The sequence below is a fragment of the Salminus brasiliensis genome, chromosome 9 (assembly GCF_030463535.1).
Source record: "Salminus brasiliensis chromosome 9, fSalBra1.hap2, whole genome shotgun sequence".
NCBI classification, from domain to species: domain Eukaryota; kingdom Metazoa; phylum Chordata; class Actinopteri; order Characiformes; family Bryconidae; genus Salminus; species Salminus brasiliensis.
In genome coordinates, this window is record NC_132886.1 from 4894499 (window position 1) to 4917589 (window position 23091).

A 23091-nucleotide genomic window follows, 5' to 3' on the forward strand; every position below is an offset into this window, starting at 1 on the left:
TCTGGGTGAGTGGACAGTTACTCTGCTACCAGAACTGGGCTCCAGGGAACGGGACGAAGGAGGAAGACTGCAGTGGAGGAATTCGAACAGGAGCGATTCAGTCTGAAAGTAATCTGTGGGTTAGTCTGCCAGAGAATCAGACTCTCAACTTCATCTGCAGAACTGTCTGAAACAGGCCTGAGGATTATGTATTTGTTGACAGTTAAATAAACTGATGGTGAAACTAATACTGATTTAAATGTTGTTTGCTTTGTTTTAGGGGACATTTGAAGATACTCATGGTTAAGAGTCTGGTTTATATATATGTTAAAGCACAATTTGTCTTTTAAAATGATTATGTGCTAATTATTCTAATCTTTTTGGTCTTTTTGATTGCTTTGACATTTTAGTCCTGGTTTATCGTTCTGTCCCTTAGATTGCTTCACCCTCTCTCTTAAAACAAAAAAATATTTAAAATAAATCTGAGATGTACTATGTGGACAAAGGTATTGAGACACCTACACATTACACCAACAGAAGCTTTAATGACATCCCATTCTAAACCCATAGGCATTAATATGGAGCTGGTCCCCCTTTGTATCTTCCCATTGGTGTAGCACAGTATAGTTACCCAGACCAGGAATCAAACCCCAGTCTCCCACATGGTGTGGTAGCTTAGTGCCAGGTAGTGGTGTTATCTGTAGCGCCACAGCAACCACTCAAGTCTCAATTTATAGTAATATACTGTTTGGTTTATTGGCTGTATTACTTAATAGTTTTATGTGTGAATTGTACTGTTTTGGTTGTCTGGTGATGTTTTATTGGCAGCAGTTCAAAAAGAGGTGGTGGCTGGTTGTGCATGTGTCAATTACTTGAAAGTTAACTTTCAAGTAATAATCACATTCATATTTCCTGGTACATTATCCCTGTTCTTTTGAGGACCTGATGGGTGCTTTGTAATGTTTACTTTACACGTGATATCTGACATCCTACCCCTGATTTTAAGGAAAGTAGCACCAGCACCCCCTTAATAATCCCTAAATATATTATCAATATTAATGCATCTTCATTTTTGATTTTTTGAAATAATTGAATGTCTTTTTTTATATTGTATTAGAAGTCCATGATGACTGGACCAATAGAAATGCTCCAAAACTGATTCAGAATAAAAATCTTTTTACATTGACTTCCATTGAAAGGTTTTTCTTCTACTAAAAGTTGACATTTTGTAGATAAGAGGTTTTTGAATTCCTTCTGTGTTTAGCCTCTGTAAAATGTTTGCAAAAAATATAAAACCATGGGCTCTATACTTACTATACTGTCTTCATTTTGACTGTCATTAAATAATGTTTAGTGATGTTTGTCTAATGTAAACCAAGCTAGATATATACAGAAAATGTGACATCTCTGACTAAGAATTTTTTTTTGATAAAATCACCTGTGCCACAATTATTGGCATCCCTAAGAATTCCCTGTAAAATAAATGTAATTAAAGCATTTCTGACATTTCTACTGTAGTTTATAAAGTTGTAGTATCTGTAGAGTATCTGGGAACCTTTAATTAACAATTCATCACGTCCTGTTTCTCTGGAGTATAAATATGATGATGTCACACAGAGGCCTTTTTCCACTTTTCAACATGGGAAAGACGGGAAAACACACCATTCAAGTGTCAGGCCCCCGTTGCCACGCTCTCCGCCGGGGCGTTCTCAGGACTCCACCCATGCCCAAAGTAGGAGTTGGGATTCCACGCACATGTGCTGCGGTCGACTTCCTCTCAGCACTGTGTCTGTGACTGTGGCTTTTTTCGCTCTCATTGCCGTGAATTACCATTGTGTAACCTTGTACCAGTTTGCTCGGCAGTCTACTCAAAGGAAAACCTTTGCGTTTTGTGTACTCCTGCTTTGCCTCTGGGTATCCCTGCCTGTTGATTCCCTTGTTTTCAAGCTCTGCTTCACATGTTTGTTTCCCTTGTTTGTACAGTGCCCTGTTTGTGGTTTAGTCCGAAGCATTGCTTTGTAGTTTTGTTTCTCCCTGTTTTGGGTTTTCCTTGCCTTGTCCACCCTGGTTGGTTTTCTCGTTATCTTAACCTTAATAATACCTCTTACAGCTGATAGAGGAAGATCTGGGAGGTAGAAATTTCACCAGCTGAGTGGTTGTTGCAGCGGTGGCGAGTTCAGTGAGCTCTTTAAAACCTCCCATTCTTTCACTAGTGTGGAAAGGCAGACTGCAGGACTGGGGGCTTGTTTTTCTACACCTGTGGCAATAGGACTGAGGTGTGTCCCAATACTTTCCACAGAGTGTATCTTGTATATAATTTGTGGGCCTCATGAATATTTGGGAAATCCCCAGAACTCCCAGGAGAAGTGGGATGTTTGTTTATACATTCTGCAAATATTTTGCGCTTCTCTTGACTTTAAATCGAGAACCTGATTATAAATAAAACAATCAAATTTACCAGTGAAACTCATAATTTAGAAAGCATGGCTGAATACATCCCAGAATTAGGACATGTCAACGTTAAAAGAGCATGCATGCACAACCTAATTTAGGCAAATGACATTTCAGATACTACCTCATGAATAACTGACCATTGCTGGATAATAAACTCTGTCTGTGTTTATTCATTTGCATTTGTTCACGGCAATATCATGCAAATGAGTGCCAGAAACTGAACAAAACAAACACAGAGCTCTATGGTCTTTAGTTTCCTCTATTATTACACAGAAGAAAGACTGTAGGAGAAACAGACCAACAGAACTTTTCAATCAGTAACAGGTAAGAAAGGTACTTTAAGCTAAAACTCACTCAAATATTTACTTCAGGAATCAGGCTTATTTTTACATACTTCTTATTCTTAGAAAATGATTCATTAAAAAAAATGATCTTATATTATATCTACTGAAGTAAAACGATTCTACAGGTATGAACTCATTTATCTTTCTTTGTTGTGATCTGACCTTTTAAAAAAGCTGCTGGACCATGTATAAATAATTGCAGCACAACTTCTCTGTATCATCTCGGTCACATAACCTTGAATCTCCATTTTTTTACTTTTTGTCAAAATGTGAATGTCACTTCACTTTTTTTTTTACATTGTCAATTTCATGACAAAAGGACTAATAGAAATGCTCCAGAATGATCTTGTAATGTAGTCATTTTACATTGTATTGTTAATCCTCTGCTTTTTGTTATCTACCCTACACAGAATATTAGAGTATATTTGTGGAGTTTCAGATTAATGTTGTTCATGAACCATATCAGTGTCACACACTTCTGTGGGTCATATCTTGTGCCTTATTTAAAGGAAAGCCTAATTAAGAGTCATCCATTGCTAATATGGCGTGTGTGGGATTTCTGCTGTTTAATAAAACATTCCCCATTAACTTTACTGTAAATTCACATGGTCTACCACTTAGTGGCTGAGGAGCTGTGATTCCTAAACACTTCTATTGTTCAATAATAACTCTCACAGCTGATGGAGGAAGATCTAGGAGGGAGGAAATGTCACCAGCGGACGTTGTTGTTGGTGCAGCAGTGTCTCCTATTACATACAGAACCACGCTGGAGTTCAGTGAGGTCTTTAGAACCTCCCACTCTTTCACTAATGTATGTGAGAGAGGCAGACTGCAAGACTGGAGGCTGCAGACTTTGGCAATGGGATTGAATCAAACACCTAAATTCAATGATTAAGAAACATCCCAATACTTTTGTCCTTATAGTGTAGCATCATATTCTATTTTGTCTGGATAAAGAGCCCCATACCCCAGCTGCCCCACGCCCAGATATGGGCTTGCATGACACCTCTGATCTTAGATTTACATTTCTATATGCCCTATTTTCCTACAATCACACATGGCATTGGGCAGCGCTCTCTGTACAGCCTTTCAGAGATCAGTGTTTCCTGTTTACTGTCCATCACAGCTCATCTCTACAAAGTCTCTTAGTCTTGATTAGTCCACTGTTGTGCTGTTGTTGTTGTTCACACATACTTCCTGCTGCAGCCTCACAAAACTCACTGTGGCTTTAAAAACTTTTTTATCTAAATAAAACTGCATGACTGACACACACTACATGTCCAAATGTTTGCAGACAGCCCTTTTAGTGAGTACATTCAGCTACGTAAAAAAAAATGCACACAAGCAAAAACTCACACACAGCTTGTCTAGTCCCTGTAGGAAAGTACTGCCAATAGAATATGACTTGCTGCAGTAGACAGGCATGAGTGTATTGACACCATGCCTAATGCCAGGTGTAGACTACAGGGGTATAAAGGCCCTTTGAGTTTTGTACTTTGAGCTATGGAAGCCTTCTTCCTCGGATGGTAGAGACAGTTACTCCAACAAAAGTTTTTATTTTTGCCCTTGATCTTGGGGAAAAAAAAACAATGACTGAAGGCGTCCCAATCCTTATAGTTTATGATAATCTGATATACTGCTGATTCTTCAAAGCCTGAACCCCCTTTGTCTCTCTGTAGTTCTCCACAGTCATGAGTTCAGCACTGCATGGTCTCCTGCTTTTCTCAGGTCAGTGGAGTTCATGATCATCTGTAAAACTCTCTGCTGGTTCATTACTGTACTGCCATGCTGATGAGAGCTTTAACCCCTACAGCTCTGTGGACTCTCTCCTTGTGTGGGACTGGTCAGTTTCATGTGGTGACAGAAGGAAAGAACTGGACTGAAGCTCAGAAATACTGCAGAGAGAAGTTCACTGATCTCGCCACCATTGAGAACCAGGAGGAAATGGACGCTGTAAAAGCTGCTCTCAATGGGACAACAGACAATTTCTGGATAGGACTGAGACAGAAACCTGGAGAGAACAACAATGTAAGCAGTTTTGTAAAATTAGAGAAGATGTGTAGTACTCCTGACACAATGACATACACACTAGTGAACAAACAAAGTGAGCAGACGTGCCCCAATCGGTGGGCAGCCATCATGATGCTCAGGGACCACAGAGAGGGGTTAGGGCCTTGCTCAATCAGTGGTGTTTCGTTCAAGGGCCCAACAGTAGCAGCTTGCTGAGCCCGGGTATCAAACCCCTCAAACTTAGTCATCCCATAGCCCAGTGCACTAACCACCAAGCCACCAATCCCCCATAAGACTCCCCATAACACTGTTTAACCACTGAAGGTTTTTAACTGGGCACTGAGCTTAAATTCTGCTCCACAATAATCAGACACTGCAGATGTGTGTGTGCATCACTGCAGTTGCTCTGTTAGGTGTGTATATATAGTGTGTGTTCCCTGCAGAGCTACATTTCAGCCTTATTTACTGAGCACACACTGAACCGAGTACAGTGATTCAAACAGTTCACTGATCAGGTGTTAATGTATCTCTAGAGCTGGATCTGGTCAGATGGGAGTAACTTCTCATACAGTGACTGGAACACTGGAGAGCCGAACAATGGTGTGGGTGATATCTGTGTGACATTAAAATATGGATACAGATGGAATGATGCAGCATGCTGTTGGTCTAATCCATTTGTCTGCTATAAAGGTGAGTGATATGAGGTGATAATGCAGTAAATCTGTTCTGCAGCTCTAGTGCATTCACTTAATATTTACATTTGGATTTAGGAAAATATCTGAATAGTGCATTATTAACCACGAACAGCAACAACTAGAATAACTGAACTACTACATTGGGTCAAATCTTTCTCCTCCCCCTTCTGCAGAGATCCCGCTTACCCTGATTAAACAGAACAAGACGTGGAGAGAAGCTCTGAGATACTGCAGAGAGAAGCATGTGGACCTGGTATCTGTTCACACTGAGGACATTCAGCACCAAGTGGAGTGTGTTATTAAAGATGCCTCCACTGCTAATGTGTGGATGGGTCTGCGTCACACCTGCACTCTGAGCTTCTGGTTCTGGGTGAGTGGAGAGTTCCCCTGCTACCAGAACTGGGCTCCAGGGAATGGGACAGAGGAGGAAGACTGCAGAGGAGGAGAAAGAACAGGAGCGATTCAGTCTGGAAGTAAGCAGTGGTTCAGTCTGCCAGAGACCCAGAAACTCAACTTCATCTGCAGCACCACCTAGAGCAGGTCTGAGGTCTTATGTATTTGTCCACAGCTAAATAAACTGATGGTTAAATGAAGATTGATTATTATTGTCTGCTCTGATAGAGGATGCCAATCATTAAAGATACTCATGGTTGAGGGTTTCTATGTACGATTATGTAAAATGTCTCATTTATAAATGACTTTTTCTTTTATATTCTTTCATATCGATGGTTGGCCCTCCTGGAAGTCAATGTAGTAAGATTTTATTCATTTTGGAGTGTTTCTATTGGACTATTCATCAGGACATTCTGTTACAATATCAAGAACAATTGCCAGATTCACATTTTGTCAAAAAGTGAAAAAAAAACAACAAACACGAGGATACAAGGTTTTTTCACGTTACGTTGGCGATATGTCTTTAGTCCATTAATAGAAATGTTCTCGAAGCATTTCTGCAATGGTGTATTTGGGTTGTGTATTAATGTCTAAGCAGTGTTACTTCTTTTTTTTCATTCAAATGATATTTTCTCAGTAATTTCCAAATGTTTAACAAATCTTTCACTGCATCCAACCCCATTGGAGCCAAAAACAGGAAAATCCATACATAACTGCAAAGTTTGAACATTATAACACAGAAATTAAGAGCAAAGGAAGAGAACTGAAAGGAACCACATGTGGGATCAATGACCAATACCTCAAAGAAATACGGAAAAAACTAATCCGGTACAACTCCAGTGCAGTAACTTACGTGTAACACTTACATTTACTAAAGATGTACTCCACATTTTATGTATTTTCCTCACTGTCTGTCTGAATCACTATATGTGTACAAAATAAAACAATACATTTACTGTAGCTCACTCTAATTTCCTATTTTTTTATGTCAACTACAAATGCAAAAATGGTAAGCTGGAAAATAAGAGGCATTAATTCACCAGTTACGAGAACTAAAAGCTGATATGAATCATAAGGAGCAAGATGAAACGATTGGGCACGGCATCTCTTGTGATCAGTAGTGCATCAGACCTGCTCTAGGTGGTGCTGCAGACAAAGTTGAGTTTCTAGGCCTCTGTGGTCCAGCGGAAAGATCCTTGGTCCATGTAAAGGGCCACTGAGTCGGCATGAAACACAGATTTCTCCAACTTTATGAACAGATGGCTCTCTAACAGGAGCTGGAGAACCTGCCTGACATGTCCTATGTGTTTCTTGAGGGACTGATCAAATTAAAAAGTCATCGAAGTACACATATACAAACCTGTCCAGGGTCTCCTTTAACACCTTGGAACGTTAAGCTGGAAGACAGCTGGAACATTCATCAGCCCAAAGGGAATTACTTGGTACCAGAGGGTGTGATGAATGCGATCTTACACTTGTCCCCCTTTCTTATGTGGAGGAGGTTATAGGCACTCCGCAGTCCAACTTGGTAAATATGGAAACCTGGTACAGCAGTCGCTGCGAGGGTTATAGAGTTCAAGCCAGGGGTATCCCAACACCAACTGAAGATGAGAGGCCTGGGTGAAATAAACCTTCCACTCTCTCAATATGTGAGCCTATCCATAATGGAAGGGGCTGAGTGCGGTGTATAACTGGACCAGACCCCAGTGACTGCCCATCTACAGCAAGAATAGGCAATGGGTGATCTAGAAGCACTATTGGTAGTCCAAGGGTCAAGACAAGAGAGGAGTCTATAAAGCTCCCTGTGGTGCCAGAATCCCTCGCAGTTTGGTGGATTTATGGGCACCCCACAAAAGGTTGACCTCCAGGTGGAGGACAGATGTTTGGGAAGGAGACAAGCCTAGTCCCGGTTAGCCAGTTCATCCTTAAACCTACCATTAAGTTCTTGCTGGAAGATGGCCATCTAGGCCTTCTCATTTAAAACCTTCTTTAGCTAGTGTTTGGAATTCGATGACGTAATTGGCCACAGAGCGCAAGCTTTTGGAAAGTTCCAGGAGATGTGGTGCAGCCTGCCTTCCTCCTACAGTACAGTGAACCAAGCTAGGGCACGCCCTGTTAATAAGGACACCTTTACACAAAAGCCACATTTTTTGCTGGAGAACCTGACAAATGCAGGATGTTCCCTGGTGTTTGAACAGCAACCTTCTCATTTCCCTACCAAACGTTTAGTTTGGTAGGGAAATGAGAAGGTTGCTGTTCAAACACCAGGGAACATCCTGCATTTGTCAGGTTCTCCAGCAAAAATCTCTGGTGTTGCCACCTGAGCATCCCCTCTGTGTGGGATCATGCCTGAGGGGGAAGTAGGATCTAGAAAGGGAGCCTGAGTAACAGGAGCCTAAGCAGCAGCTGCTGCTAAACAAACTGAGAAATTGATCACCAGAAAGCTCAACTAGGATGACTGGGTGTGTTTTGCTTAGAGTGCTGGAAGCCAGAGTCAAACTAGCAGCCCACTGAACCAAAGGACATCACCATGGGTTCAACAAAAAACATCCTCAGCCTTGGAGCAGAAAATAAGGCCGTAACTGAAATGTTTGTTCACAGAAATGAATAAACTTAAAGGCAGTGAGCTGAGCCCCTGGTTTAAACAGAGTGTCCCTCCTAAATAAAGAATTCAATTGACTTGACTTCTTTCTTTCCTTCCATTTTCTCTTTACCCGTTTACTATATGCCTCTCTACAAAGGTGCAGCACTGAGCCACTGTTTGGGAGAGCTTCTATGCAAAAGCCCAGCAGGTGTGTCTGATTATCTGTAATTAGTGCTGGGGATTCTGGGAAATGGAGTTTTCAGAGCTGCTCCCAGCTGTTTTCCAACTACACCGCCTTGGCCCCCTGCTGGTGACTGGCGGTGTGGACTGAAGCCTTACACAGGTGGGTTTTATTGAACAGAAACCACACCTCAGACAACTACTATAGGGAGTACTATATGCACTATAGTGATGTGTACTAGTGGTCACCTTATTGCCTTGTGTTTAGTAATGTCTAAACTTAAAAATAATAATAATAATAAAATGTTTAGTCTATTCAAACTAGCTGAGGTTCTTCTTGGGTAAATAGTAAAGCACTTTTGTAAGTCGCTCTGGAGAAGAGGATCTGCTAAATGCCTTAAATGTAAATGTAAAATGAATAGTTTTTGGAAGAAAATTACCTAAAAACTATCCACATTCTTAGAGAACAGCATTCCAGCAACACCTGCTCTGTGCCCATTAGTAGACCTCACAACAAAAACTCCAAACCACTACTTTTAGCATTAAACATGGCAAAGAAATGATTCTTCTTAACTAGAAAAACAGACAGCATCTTCCTACTGCACCTGACTAAATCTGACTTTTGTTGCCTCAGTAATCCAAAACAACGCAAAACTGAATTTTTATGCATGTACGTGTATATGTTGGTGTGCAAGCAGGGACGGGGGTGGATATGTGGTTGTGCATTTGTGGCTGTATGTTTGTGCAGGTGTGGATGATGCTGTGCATAGCTTGTGTGGCCCCCTTGTCCACAGAGAGTGCTTACACACCTGACCTCTTCTCCTTCTGCCCACCTGCTCTTATAGTGGGAGGCAGCCCATGCATCTCGGCTGTTGTAAACCCATTAATAAGACCTTGTAGGGTCATTGCCGTGGTGAGCAGGTCCCCTGTAGCAGCACTTTAAGATGGAGGTGCATTGTATTACCCATGCAGATCGCTACAGCAGCTAGGGGGGAGATGGCCAGTCACTTCTGTTGAACTGGGGTGAACTGTGCACTGGTCCTGGGCAGAGGAGAAGAGACAGTGCTGAGAGGGAGGGATGAGGGCACCTCTGTAGATGGTCCAGCCCATCGGTGCTGTTTGTAGTGCTGAAATGATTTTCATAGTTTTGATATTGTACTGATATATGCTGATCAAGGTAAAATACTAATATGTAAATAATTGTTGTTTATTTTTTGTTTGTTTGTTTTTGTCTCTTTTTTATCATGTCTTCTTGTCTTATGTAATGTTTTGTTACACTGCAAATAAAAAGCTATAAAATAGCAATATATAATATGTATAGATATATAAAATAAAAATCTGATTATTGATGTATGGCTTTATATTAACATTCATATTTTTATGTAAACATAAATGTAATTTTTACATACTAATATGAGGACATGTCCAGGTGAAAGAGCATGTGTGCATAACATGCCAAGCAGATTTAGACCCCTGCTAAGGTGAAACGTAAAAGAGCCTTACTAAACGAATCATAATCCAAGTTCATGGTCACAATTCACAGGCTAGGGTCAATTCTATGAGGCAAAGAAGAATAAACATCCAAACCCAACGTAACCAACCAAAAAGAGCAAGGCAGAAACATAGTCAAAAATACAAGCTGAAGATCAAAATACAAAATACTAAATGCAGGCAGAAAGTCCAAAGGGCACGACAAAAAGCAAGGTTAAAAAAACACAATAGCAGAAATAATAATAATAATTTAAAAAAGTGAATCATGAGCTCTCTTTGTGTCTATAGTCATTTGCATTTGTTCACAGGAATATCATGCAAATGAGCATCAGAAACAAAACAAACACAGTCTTTAGTTTGCTTTGGTTTTACACAGAAGAAAGACTGTAGGAGACACAGACCAACAAACGTCTCGATCAGTAACAGGTAAGAAAGATACTTTAAGCTGAAACTCACTCAAATATTCACTTCAGGATTGTCTTATTTTACACACTTCTTATCCTTAGAACATTATTCATTAAAAATGATTTTATATTACATCTACTGAAGTTATACAATTTCACAGATATGAATTTCTCTATCTTTCTTTATTGTGATCTGACCTTTTTAAAAAACAGGCTCTTGCTTTTTAACTGACTGGATCAGGGATAAATAACTGCAGCACAACTTAACCTGCCTTACTCTACTTATTGTCTCTGTCACATGAAAAAACCTTGTTTCTTTATTTTTGCTGTTTTTATCTTTTTGTCATTGTAAATGTTTGATCTGTTGATCTATTGTGACACAAATTTCATGTCATGAATGGACCAAAAGAAATGCTCCAGAATTACTTGTAATAAGGTCATTTTACCTTGATTTCCATGCTCTCCTGTAAAGCTAACATTTTTGACAGAACATTTTTGTTATCTACCCTACACAGAATATTAGAGTATATTTGTGGAGTTTCAGAGTAATGTTGTTTATGAACCATATCAGTGTCACACACTTCTGTGGGTCATATCTTGTGCCTTATTTAAAGGAAAGCCTAATTAAGAGTCAACCATTGCTAAAATGGCTAAGGGTGGGATTTCTGCTGTTTAATAAAACATTCCCCCTTAACTTTACTGTAAATTCACATGGTCTACCACTTAGTGGCTGAGGAGCTGTGATTCCTAAACACTTATATTGTTCAATAATACCACTTACAGCTGATGGAGGAAGATCTAGGAGGGAGGAAATTTCACCTGCTGACTTGTTGTTGTTGTTGTTGTTGGTGCAGCGGTGTCTCCTATTACACACAGAACCACGCTGGAGTTCAGTGAGCTCTTTAGAACCTCCCACTCTTTCACTAATGTATGTGAGAGAGGCAGACTGCAAGACTGGAGGCTGCAGACTGTGGCAATGGGACTGAATCAAACACCTAAATTCAATTATTAAGAAACGTCCCAATACTTTTGTCCTTAAAGTGTAGCATCATATTCTATTTTGTCTGGATAAAGAGCCCCATACCCCAGCTCTAGCTGCCCCACGCCCAGATATGTGGCTTGCATGACACCTCTGATCTTAGATTTACATTTCTATATGCCCTATTTTCCTACAGCCACACATGGCATTGGGCAGCGCTCTCTGTACAGCCTTTCAGAGATCAGTGTTTCCTGTTTACTGTCCATCACAGCTCATCTCTACAAAGTCTCTTAGTCTTGATTAGTCCATTGTTGTGCTGTTGTTGTTGTTCACACATACTTCCTGCTGCAGCCTCACAAAACTCACTGTGGCTTTAAAAACTTTTTTATCTAAATTAAACGGCATGACTGACATGCACTACATGTCCAAATGTTTGCAGACACCCCTTCTAATGAGTGCATTCAGCTACGTAAAAAAAATGCACACAAGCAAAAACTCACACACAGCTTGTCTAGTCCCTGTAGGAAAGTACTGCCAATAGAATATGACTCGCTGCAGTAGACAGGCATGAGTGTATTGACACCATGCCTAATGCCAGGTGTGGGCTACAGGGGTATAAAGGCCCTTTGAGTTTTGTGCTTTGAGCTATGGAGCAGTGTAACAGTGTTCTCTGTAATGATGGATGGGGCTCCATCTAATACGTTTGAGATGAGTTGGGGAGTTGCGGATCTCACTAATGCTTTTATTGCTGAATACAATCAAACCATCACAGCAATGCTCCTCCAAAATCTAGTAGAAAGCCTTCTTCCTTGGACGGTAGAAACAGTTTCTCCAACAAAAGTTTTATTTTTGCCCTTGATCTTGGGGGAAAAAAACAATGACTCAAGGCATCCCAATCCTTATAGTTTATGATAATCTGATATACTGCTGGTTCTTCAAAGCCCGAACCCCCTTTGTCTCTCTGTAGTTCTCCACAGTCATGAGTTCAGCACTGCATGGTCTCCTGCTTTTCTCAGGTCAGTGGAGTTCATGATCATCTGTAAAACTCTCTGCTGGTTCATTACTGTACTGCCATGCTGATGAGAGCTTTAACCCCTACAGCTCTGTGGACTCTCTCCTTGTGTGGGACTCGTCAGTTTCATGTGGTGGAAGTAAAAAAGACCTGGACTGAAGCTCAGAAATACTGCAGAGAGAAGTTCACTGATCTGGCCACCATTGAGAACCAGGAGGAAATGGACGCTGTAAATGCTGCTCTCAACGGAGAAGGACATTTCTGGATAGGACTGAAACAGAAACCTGGAGAGAACAGAGTAAGCAGTTGTGAACAATTAGAGAAGTTGTGTAGTACTCCTGACACCATGTAGGATCCAGGTTTAGAAAAAGACATTAAATTGGCTTTAAGATCAGATTCTGCTCCATGAACAGAAGCAGCAGATGTCTGTGCATTACTGCAGATCAGGACTGTCCCGACTCAGATTCTTGTCAGTCGATTTGGTGGTTTAATAAGAAGGTTCAACTATTCATTCATAGTTTTTTTCCCCATTATGGGAACATATTTTGAGCATTTGACTATTTTACTTATTGACTGTCGTATGGATTTGTGGAATATTAGGAGAGACTGCACAAATGTATTTATGATATTTATAGTCCATTCTATTCTTTAAGTTCATTTTTAATCATTAAAAACCTCTTCAACAGGATCAGCTTACTACTTTTTCTCTTTAAATTAGTACTGTCAGCATTAATGCATTAACACACACAATTTATCTGCAAACTTTCATGTGTAGTTTTTTTTTATACAAATTAATCATCTTACCAAGTCTTAGGGATGTAAACATGTCTGATGTTTGAAATTAACTAAATTTTAAAAGAATATTTGTCAATATTTTAAGAGGAAAAGACAAACAGTAGACCTGACAGAAATTTACAGTGTCACCCACTTTGAAATAATAATTGTACACATGTTCAGTGTTGCTGAAAGATGAATGAATGCTCATAATTGTAATGGTAATATGATCATTTCTATGATCACTTCCGACCCCCCCCCCCCCCCGTGTCTTCATTTAGTCCTATTTATCATATTAAATCTATAAAAGTGCAGCATTGTAAGTAGTTTATTAATCAGGTATTAATGTGTCTTTAGAGCTGGATCTGGTCAGATGGGAGTAACTTTTCATACAGCAACTGGAATGTTAGAGAGCCCAACTATGATGTGGGTGAAAACTGTGTGCAGTTATTAAGTGAACATGGATACAAATGGAATGATGTAGACTGCCATTATCCTGATCCATTTGTCTGCTATAAAGGTAAGTAAAGTGATAATGCAGTAAATCTGTTACAGCTCCAGTTCATTAAATTAATATTAATCACACTGTTCTGAATAGCAAACATAATAACAAAAACAGATTTACTAATTCTAAATTCAAGGTTAAATCTTTCTCCTCCCCCTTCTGCAGAGATCCCACTCACCCTGATTAAACAGAGCAAGACGTGGAGAGAAGCTCTGAGATACTGCAGAGAGAAGCATGTGGACCTGGTCTCTGTTCACACTGAGGACATTCAGAACCAGGTGGAGTTTGTTACTAAAGATGCCTCCACTGCTAATGTGTGGATGGGTCTGCGTCACACCTGCACTCTGAGCTTCTGGTTCTGGGTGAGTGGAGAGTCCATCTGCTACCAGAACTGGGCTCCAGGGAACGGGACAGAGGAGGAAGACTGCAGTGGAGGAGAAAGAACAGGAGCGGTTCAGTCTGGAAGTAAGCAGTGGGTCAGTCTGTCAGAGACCCAGACCCTCAACTTCATCTGCAGCACCACCTAGAGCAGGTCTGAGGTCTTATGTATTTGTCCACAGCTAAATAAACTGATAGTAAAATGAAGATTGATTATTATTGTCTGCTCTGATAGAGGATGCCAAGCGTTACAGATACTCATGGTTGAGGGTCACACTGGTCATCTCACTAAGTGAGTTTGATGTACAGTTTCTATGTATGATTATGTAAAATGTGTCATTTATAAATGACCTTTTCTTTTATATTCTTTCATATCGATGGTTGTCCTTCCTGGAAGTCAATGTAGTACGTTTTTTTCCATGTCGTTTTGGAGCATTTCTATTGGTCCATTCATCAGGACATTCTGATACAATGTCAATAACAACTGCCAGATTCACATTATGTCAAAAAGTGAAAAAAAACAACAAACACGAGGATACAAGGTTTTCTCACTTTATGGTGGCGATATGTCTTTAGTCCATTAATAGAAACATTCTCGAAGCATTTCTGCAACGGTGTATTTGGGTTGTGTATTAATGTTTAAGCGGTGTTACTTCTTTTTTTTGCATTTAAATGATATTTTCTCAGTAATTTTCAAATATTTAAAAAGATCACATGAAGCTTTCCTGGTACATTTCCCTGTCCTGTTCATTTGTGGACATGAAAGATGATTCTCTGTATTGTTCACTTCATACCCAGTCAACCAATCATATCAGGGAAGTAGCCCAATCACCTCTACAACCCCCAAGAGACAGAGGGTGATTAACTGATACACTGACAAAAATATCAGACACACAAAAATTGTTTATTTGCAGTCCTTAAATAAAAGCATAAGCTGTATACTTACTCTACTGTTTTCATTCTTTCTTTGTTTCATAATGTTCAGCTGGATATATGCAGAAAATGTGACATTAAAATGTGCTCAACTCACATTTTTAATACCTTTAACAGTATAGTATTTCCTTGAGGAAAAGAGGAGCTCAGTCTGCTACAGCAAAAACACAAGAAAGATGCCCAGTGCTGGGATTGCATTCTTTGCAAATCTGGCAGAAATCACAGCTTTATAAATGGACAAAGTATTTTGCATGTAATGCACCAATGAGTAGCCTAACGGTGAATGTTTCATCAGATATCTCACCATGAGAACAGTGTAGAATTCAATCAATCACAAATTGAGACCCTGAAAAATAAAACGAACTAAAAACAGTCAGTACACTAAACTCTCAAATAGTTACCACTGTAAACAAAAATAAAGAAATTAAAGAAACTATTTTGGATTTACAGTGCAGAAGAGTGTGGGACAACCTATTTTTTCCAGCATACCTGAGCACATACCAGATAACCCTGAAAACTGAAAAAAAAAGATTTTATGCAGTCAGCCATCAAAATACAACCTGATACTGTGTATACTGTAACCTTTCACTGCCTCCACCACATTGGAGCCAAAAACAGGAAAACCCATACATACACACGTGGACAAAATTGTTGGTACCCCTCAGTTAATGAAAAAAAAAACCACAATGGTCACAGAAATGATTTGAATCTGACAAAAGTAATAATAAATAAGAATTCTATGAAAATGAACAAATGAATGAACCATGGCTCAACCGAATTATTTAAAAAAGTAAACTCATTAAACAGGCCTAGACATAAATGTTGGTACCCCTGAACATAATGTGATCAAAGGGACATGTTAAATCAAGGTGTGTCCACTAATTAGCATCACAGGTGTCTACAATCTTGTAATCAGTCAGTGGGCCTATAAATATGGCTACAGGTAGTCACTGTGAAGCATGGTTGAAAAGCAATGTCTGAATTTCATTGGTTAAATTTCATAGCATTTTATTTATTATTACTTTTGTCAGATTCAAGTTATTTCTGTGACCATTGTGGGTTTTGCTTTCATTATCCGAGGGGTACCAACAATTTTGTCCACGTGTGTAAGTGCTAAGTTCGAACAATATAACAAAGAAAATAAGAGGCATTAATTCACCAGTTAAGAGATTGCTTTATGAACTAAAGGCTGATGTTGTGTGTCTTACAAGAATCATGGGGCAAGATGAAACGAATGGGCACTGGATCTTTTGTGATTAATAGTGCATCCTCTGGCTTTAGTAACTGCCTTGACAGGGCATCAGGCTCTAGGTGGTGCTGCAGATGAAGTTAAGTTTTTGGTCCAGTGGAAAGATCCTGGGTCCATGTAAAGGGCACCCTTGGATACAATGAAGCCCAGGAAGGCCAAGGAGTCGGCATGAAACACAGATTTCTTCAATTTCTTCAACAGATGGCTCTCCAACAGGAGCTGGAGAACTCACCTCTTCTGTGTGTTTCTTGAGGGGCTGGCTAAATTAAAATGTCATCGAGATACACATACACAAGCCTGTCCAGGGTCTCCCTAAACACATTTTGGGCTGAGCTGGAAGACAGCTGGAACATTCATGAGCCCCAAGGGAATTACTTGGTATTGGTAATGCCCAGAGGGTGTGATGAATGCGGTCTTACACTCGTCCCTCTTTCTTTTTAGGAGGAGTTTATAGGCACTCCGCAGGTCCAACTTGGTAAATATGGAAGCCTGCTGGAGCTTCTCCAAGGTAGTGGGCATAACAGGAAGAAGGTCTTTTAAGGTTATTCCATTTCCTACATAGAAAAAGCTCATCCCTGCAGGAGAAGAGGGGGGCATTGTGAAGCCTGACTCCATAGCCTCTCAGACATAAGCATGCATAGCGGCATGCTCAGGAGGTGATTAGGAAAACAGCCTTACCCTGGAAGAAGGTTAAATGGCATTATCAAATGTGGAAATAGGACTTGGTCCTTTTCTTTGCTGAACACTTCTTTGAGATCCCAGTACACTTCTGGAACACAAGAGAGGTCAGCTAGAGCAGGAGACTGAGGTGACTGTACATTGAAAATGGTTGCTGAGAACCCCAAGCAATTGCCCTGGTAGTTGGGCTCCCATGCATACTCCAACCTGGTACAACAGTCGTTGCGAGGGTTATGAAGTTCAAGCCAGGGGTACCCCAACACCAACTAAAGATGAGAGGCCTAGGTGAGATAAACCTTCCACTCTCTCAACATGTGAGCCTATCCATAATGGAAGAGGCTGAGTGCAGTGTATAACTGGACCAGACCCCAGTGGCTGCCCATCTACAGCAAGAATAGGCAATGGGTGATCTAGAAGCACTATTGGTAGTCCAAGGGTCAAGACAAGAGTGGAGTCTATAAAGCTCCCTGCGTTGCCAGAAACCACAGACCCACAGTTTGGTAGATTTATGGGCACCCCACAAAAGGGTGACCTCCAGGTGGAGGACAGATGTTTGGGAAGGAGACAGGCCTAGTCCTGGTTAGCCAGTTCATCCTTAAACTCTACATTATGTTCCTGCTGAAAGATGGCCATCAAGGCCTTCTCATTGAAACAACCTTCTGTAGGTAGGGTTTGGAATTCTATGATGTAATCGGCCACAGAGCGCAAGCTTTTGGAAAGTTCCAGGAGAGGCGGTGCAGCCTGCTTTCCTCCTACAGTACAGTGGGCTAAGCTAGGGCACGTCCTGTTAACAAGAACACCATAAAAGCCACTTTTAAATGTTTGGTGGAGAAATGAGAAGGTTGCTATTTAAACACCAGGGAACATTGCAGCAGGAACCCCCTGCATTTGTTCTCCTGCATGTGTTACCTGAGTATCCCCTCTACGTGGAATCATGCCTGAGGGGGAAGTAGGATCTGGAAAGGGAGCCTGAGCAACAGGAGCCTAAGTAGCAGCTGCTTGCTGTCCTTCCAGTTCTGCTGGGTTTATAAATGGCTGCACCTTTGTCACTGGCTGGGTTCCCCAAGTGGACCCAAGAGAGAAGTTCCTGGTTTATTTATTTATTTAAAATAGGGAAATAAATAAATAAACAAACTGAGAAATGGATCATCAGCACGGCGAACAAGGGTGATGGGGTGTGTTTTGCTTAGAGTGCTGGAAGCCAGGTTCAAACCAGCAGCCCACTGAACCAAAGGGTAGTAACCACTGCACTACAGGGGAAAAAACACTCCAAGAAGTGGTGGGGTCAAAAAAAGGGGAAACAGCAAACAAAGGAGACAATGGACATCAAAATGGTTTCAACAGCTGAAAATAAGGCTGTAGCTGAAATGTTTGTTCACAGAAATGAATAAACTTAAAGGCAGTGAGCTGAGCCCTTGGTTTAAACAGAGTGTCCCTCTTAAATAAAGAATTTACTTGATTTAAATCTTTTTCTTTTTCTCTTGTTCTTAGTTTTATTTGTCTTTTCTTTCTTTCTTTCTTTCTTTCTTTCTTTCCTTTTTCTTTGTTTTCTTTTTCTCTTTACCAGTTTACCATCTGCCCCTGTAAAAAGGTGCAGCACGGAGCCACTCTTTGGGAGAGCTTTTATGCAGAGCCCAGGAAGTGTGTCTGATCATCTGTTATTGGGGCTGGGGTTTCTGGGAAATGGAGTTTTCAGAGCTGCTCCCAGCTGCTTTCCAACTACACTACCTTGGCCCCCTGCTGGTGACTGGCGGTGTGGACTGAAGCCTTACACAAGTGGGTTTTATTGAACAGACATCTGTGCACAATGCACACCACCAGTGGTCACCTTATTGACTTGTGTTTAGTAGCGTCTAGGCTTAGAGGTATTTTTAAATTTAAGTCTATTCAAACTAGCTGAGGTTTTTCTTGGGCAAATAACAAAGCACTTTTGTAAGTCGTTCTGAATAAGAACAACTGCTAAATACCTTAAATGTAAATGTAAAATGAATAACCTTTGGAAGAAAACTACCTAAAACTATCCACGTTCTTGGAGAACAGCATTCCAGCAACACCTGCTCTGTGCCCATTAGTAGACCTCACAACAAAAACTCCATGGATGTGTGGATACACATTTGTGGCTGTATGTGTGTGCAGGTGTGGATGGCGCTGTGCATAGTCTGTGTGGCCCCCTTGTCCACAGAGAGTGCTCTGAGTGCTTACACACCTGACCTCTTATAGTGGGAGGCAGCCCATGCACCTCGGCTGCTGTGATCTAATCTGCTATGGTGAGCAGGTCCCCTGTAGCAGCACTTTCAGATGGAGGTGCATTGTATTACCTATGCAGATCGCTACATCAGCTAGGGGTGAGATGGCCAGTCTCTTGTGTGGAACTGGGGTGAACTGTGCACTGGTCCTGGGCAGTAGGGGAGTGGGGGAGCAGTGGCACCTCGGTACACAATGTGGCTTGCTGTCTCCAGTACAGTACTGAAATGATTTTCATAGAGTTTTGGTATTGTACTGATATATGCTGATCAAGGCAAAATACTTGTATACTTAATATGTAAATAATTGCTTTTGTTGTTTGTTTTTTGTCTCTTTTTATCATGTCTACTTGTCAAAATGTCATGACTTGTCATTAATACAAGCATACAAAAATACAAGCTAAAGATCAAAATACAAAATACAAACCACAGGCAGAAAGTCCAAAGCACACGGCAAAAGGCAAGGTAAAAAAAAAATAGCAGAAAATCATTCACGAAAATCAATCAGAAATAAACGCTCAGTAGTTCAGCAAAAGAGATATAATACTTTTCACTGGTCTGCTCTATAGCCTGGGCTTAGGTACTACACTAATCAGTAGAAATACAGGTGGTAATAATTAGAACTCTAGAGATGGAGGGTTAGAATCAAGTGATCGCTCAGGTGATCTCCCAGAGTAGTCTTGGCTGATTTGTGACTGTATGTACAACCCAATAATACTACCTAATAAATACAATTTAATTATTTATTTGAGGCCTAACTCGTTCACGGATAACTGAACACTGCTGGAACATGACCTCTCTTTTTCTCTTTATTCATTTGCATTTGATAACAGGAATATCATGCAAATGAGCATCAGAAACAAAAACAAACACTGAGCTCTACTGTCTTTAATATTCTCTGTTATCACACAGAAGAAAGACTGTCAGAGACACAGACCAACACAACTTCTCAATCAGTAACAGGTAAGAAAGATACTTATTTATTTAATTATTTAAGTTATAACTCACTCAAATATTCACTTCAGGAATCAGGCTTCGTTTTACACACTTCTTATTCTTAGAAGATTATTCATTAAAAATGATTTTATATTACATCTACTAAAGTAATACTCAGGTATTCACAGATATGAATTCCTCTATCTTTCATTATTGTGATCTGACCTTTTTAAAAAAACAGGCTCTTGCTTTTTAACTGACTGGATCATGGATAAATAACTGCAGCACAACTTGACCTGCCTTACTCTACTTATTGTCTCTGTCACATGAAAAAACGTTTGCTGTTTTTAACTTTTTGTCAATGTAAATTTTTGATCTTTACATTGTGACACAATTTCATGATGACTGGACCAAAAGAAATGAGAATGACTTGTAATAAGGTCATTTTTAAATTGACTTCCATGCTCTCCTGTAAAGCTAACATTTTTGACAGATAACGTCTTTGATATGATATAGACTACACAGAATATTAGAGTATATTTGTAATATACAGTCATGCCCAAAAGTATTCATACCCCTGGCAAAGTTTGACTTAAATTTACTTTTATTTAACCAGAAGTTATATTTTTGCCTTGAAACGACACAGGCATCTCCCAGGAGATAACACGATGATGTACAAGAGGCATCATTGTGGGAAAAAGTATTTCTCAGCTTTTATACACATTTGAACAAAAAGTGGCATGTCCAAAATTATTCATACCCTTTGAAAACTGTCACAGTATATGGGAAAATCCAAAGTTCTATACCATTCCAAATAGTCCAAGCTGTTTTAAAGCATCCTAATTACCCTGATTCATTGGGAACAGCTGTTTTAATCAACTCAACAGGAGAAAAACAGCAGCTCTCTGCAGTTGGTTTGTGGACAGTCATGGCTAAGACAAAGGAGCTCACTAAGGACCTGCGGCTGTGCATTGTGGCCGCTCACAAGTCAGGAAAGGGCTATAAAGTCATATCAAAATGTTTTCAAGTTCCAGTGGCTACAGTGCAAAGTATTATTAAAAAATACAAGAAGTTCCGCACTGTGGAAAATCTCAGAAGATGTGGTCGGAAGCCAAAAGTGACACCTGTGCTGGCCAGGAGAATAGTGAGAGAGGTGAAGAAAAATCCAAGGATCACCACCAAGGCCATCCTGGTGAATCTGGACTCTGCTGGTGGCGACATCTCAAGGCAGACAGTTCAACGGACACTGCACACTGCTGGGTTCCACGGACGCAGGCCAAGGAGGACACCACTTCTCCAGAAAAGGCACACAAAAGCCCGCTTGACCTTTGCAAATGCTCATCTGGACAAAGAAGAAGACTTCCGGTGTTCTGTTTTATGGTCAGATGAAACAAAAATTGAACTGTTTGGCCACAATGATGTGTGCACCATTTGGCGTAAAAAAGGAGAAGCCTTCAACCCTAAGAACACCATCCCCACTGTCAAACATGGTGGTGGGAACCTAATGTTTTGGGAGTGTTTTTCAGCCAATGGACCAGGGAACTTGATCGCAGTAAATGGCACCATGAAAAAAGAGCAATACATCAAGATTCTCAACAACAACAACATCAGGCAGTCTGCAGAGAAACTTGGCCTTGGGAACCGGTGGACATTTCAGCACGACAACGACCCAAAACACACAGCCAAAGTGGTGAAGAAATGGTTAGCAGACAAAAACATTAATGTTTTGCAGTGGCCCAGCCAGAGTCCTGACTTGAATCCAATTGAGAATCTGTGGAGGGAGCTAAAGATCAGGGTGATGGCAAGGAGACCCTCGAACCTCAAAGAGTTGGAGCTCATCACTAAAGATGAATGGGCAAAAATACCAGTGGAGACATGCAAAAAGCTGGTCAGCAATTACAGGAAGCATTTGATTGCTGTAATAGCCAATAAAGGATTTTCTATTAATTATTGAGAAGGGTATGAATAATTTTGGACATGCCACTTTTTGTTCAAATGTGTATAAAAGCTGAGAAATATTTTTTCCCACAATGATGCCTCTTGTACATCATCGTGTTATCTCCTGGAAGATGCCTGTGTCATTTCCAGGCAAAAATATAATTTCTGGTTAAATAAAAGTAAATTTAAGTCAAACTTTGACAGGGGTATGAATACTTTCGGGCATGACTGTATATATATAAATATTTTTTTTCAGAAAGTCTAATTAAGAGTCATCCATTGCTGAAATGGCTAAGTGTGGGATTTCTGCTGTTTAATAAAATATTCCTCATTAACTTTACTGTAAATTCACATGGTCTACCACTTAGTGGCTGAGGAGCTGTGATTCCTAAACGCTTCTACTGTTCAATAATAACTCTCACAGCTGATAGAGGAAGATCTAGGAGGGAGGAAATGTCACCAGCTGACTTGTTGTTGTTGTTGGTGCAGTGGTGTCTCCTATTACATAAAGAACCACGCTGGAGTTCAGTGAGCTCTTTAGAACCTCCCGTTCTTTCACTGAGAAAGGCAGACTGCACGGCTAGGGGCTTGATTTTATGCACCTGTGGCAATGGCATGGAATGAAACACCTGAATTCAATGATTAAGAAATGTTCCAATACTTTTGTCCTTATAGCGTAGCATCATATTTAATTTTGATAAAGGAGAGCTGTTCTGTTGATCACTGCCCACTGTTTGGGATTCTATCTATAGTTTACATAGCTTTTTATTTTTACATTGTCATTATTTTCTCTTTTTTCTGGATAAAGAGCCCCATACCCCAGCTCTAACTGCCCCAACCCCAGAAATGTGGCTTGCATGACACCTCTGATCTTAGATTTACATTTCTATATGCCCTATTTTCCTACAATCACACATGGCATTAGGCAGCGC

General features: G+C 40.3%; 1 protein-coding gene and 1 pseudogene across 1 annotated transcript; both read left to right on the forward strand.

Moving 5' to 3' along the window:
- The first annotated feature begins 4463 nt into the window (after positions 1 to 4463).
- On the forward strand, positions 4464 to 6140 carry LOC140561941 (macrophage mannose receptor 1-like). The gene is made up of 4 exons (XM_072687219.1): positions 4464 to 4505; positions 4591 to 4805; positions 5321 to 5477; positions 5656 to 6140. Exons 1-4 carry the CDS (start codon positions 4469 to 4471, stop codon positions 6015 to 6017), a joined length of 771 nt encoding a protein of 256 aa, XP_072543320.1. The 5' UTR covers positions 4464 to 4468; the 3' UTR covers positions 6018 to 6140.
- Positions 6141 to 12508: 6368 nt separating this feature from the next.
- On the forward strand, positions 12509 to 14331 carry LOC140562187 (macrophage mannose receptor 1-like; annotated as a pseudogene).
- The last annotated feature ends 8760 nt before the right edge of the window (positions 14332 to 23091 follow it).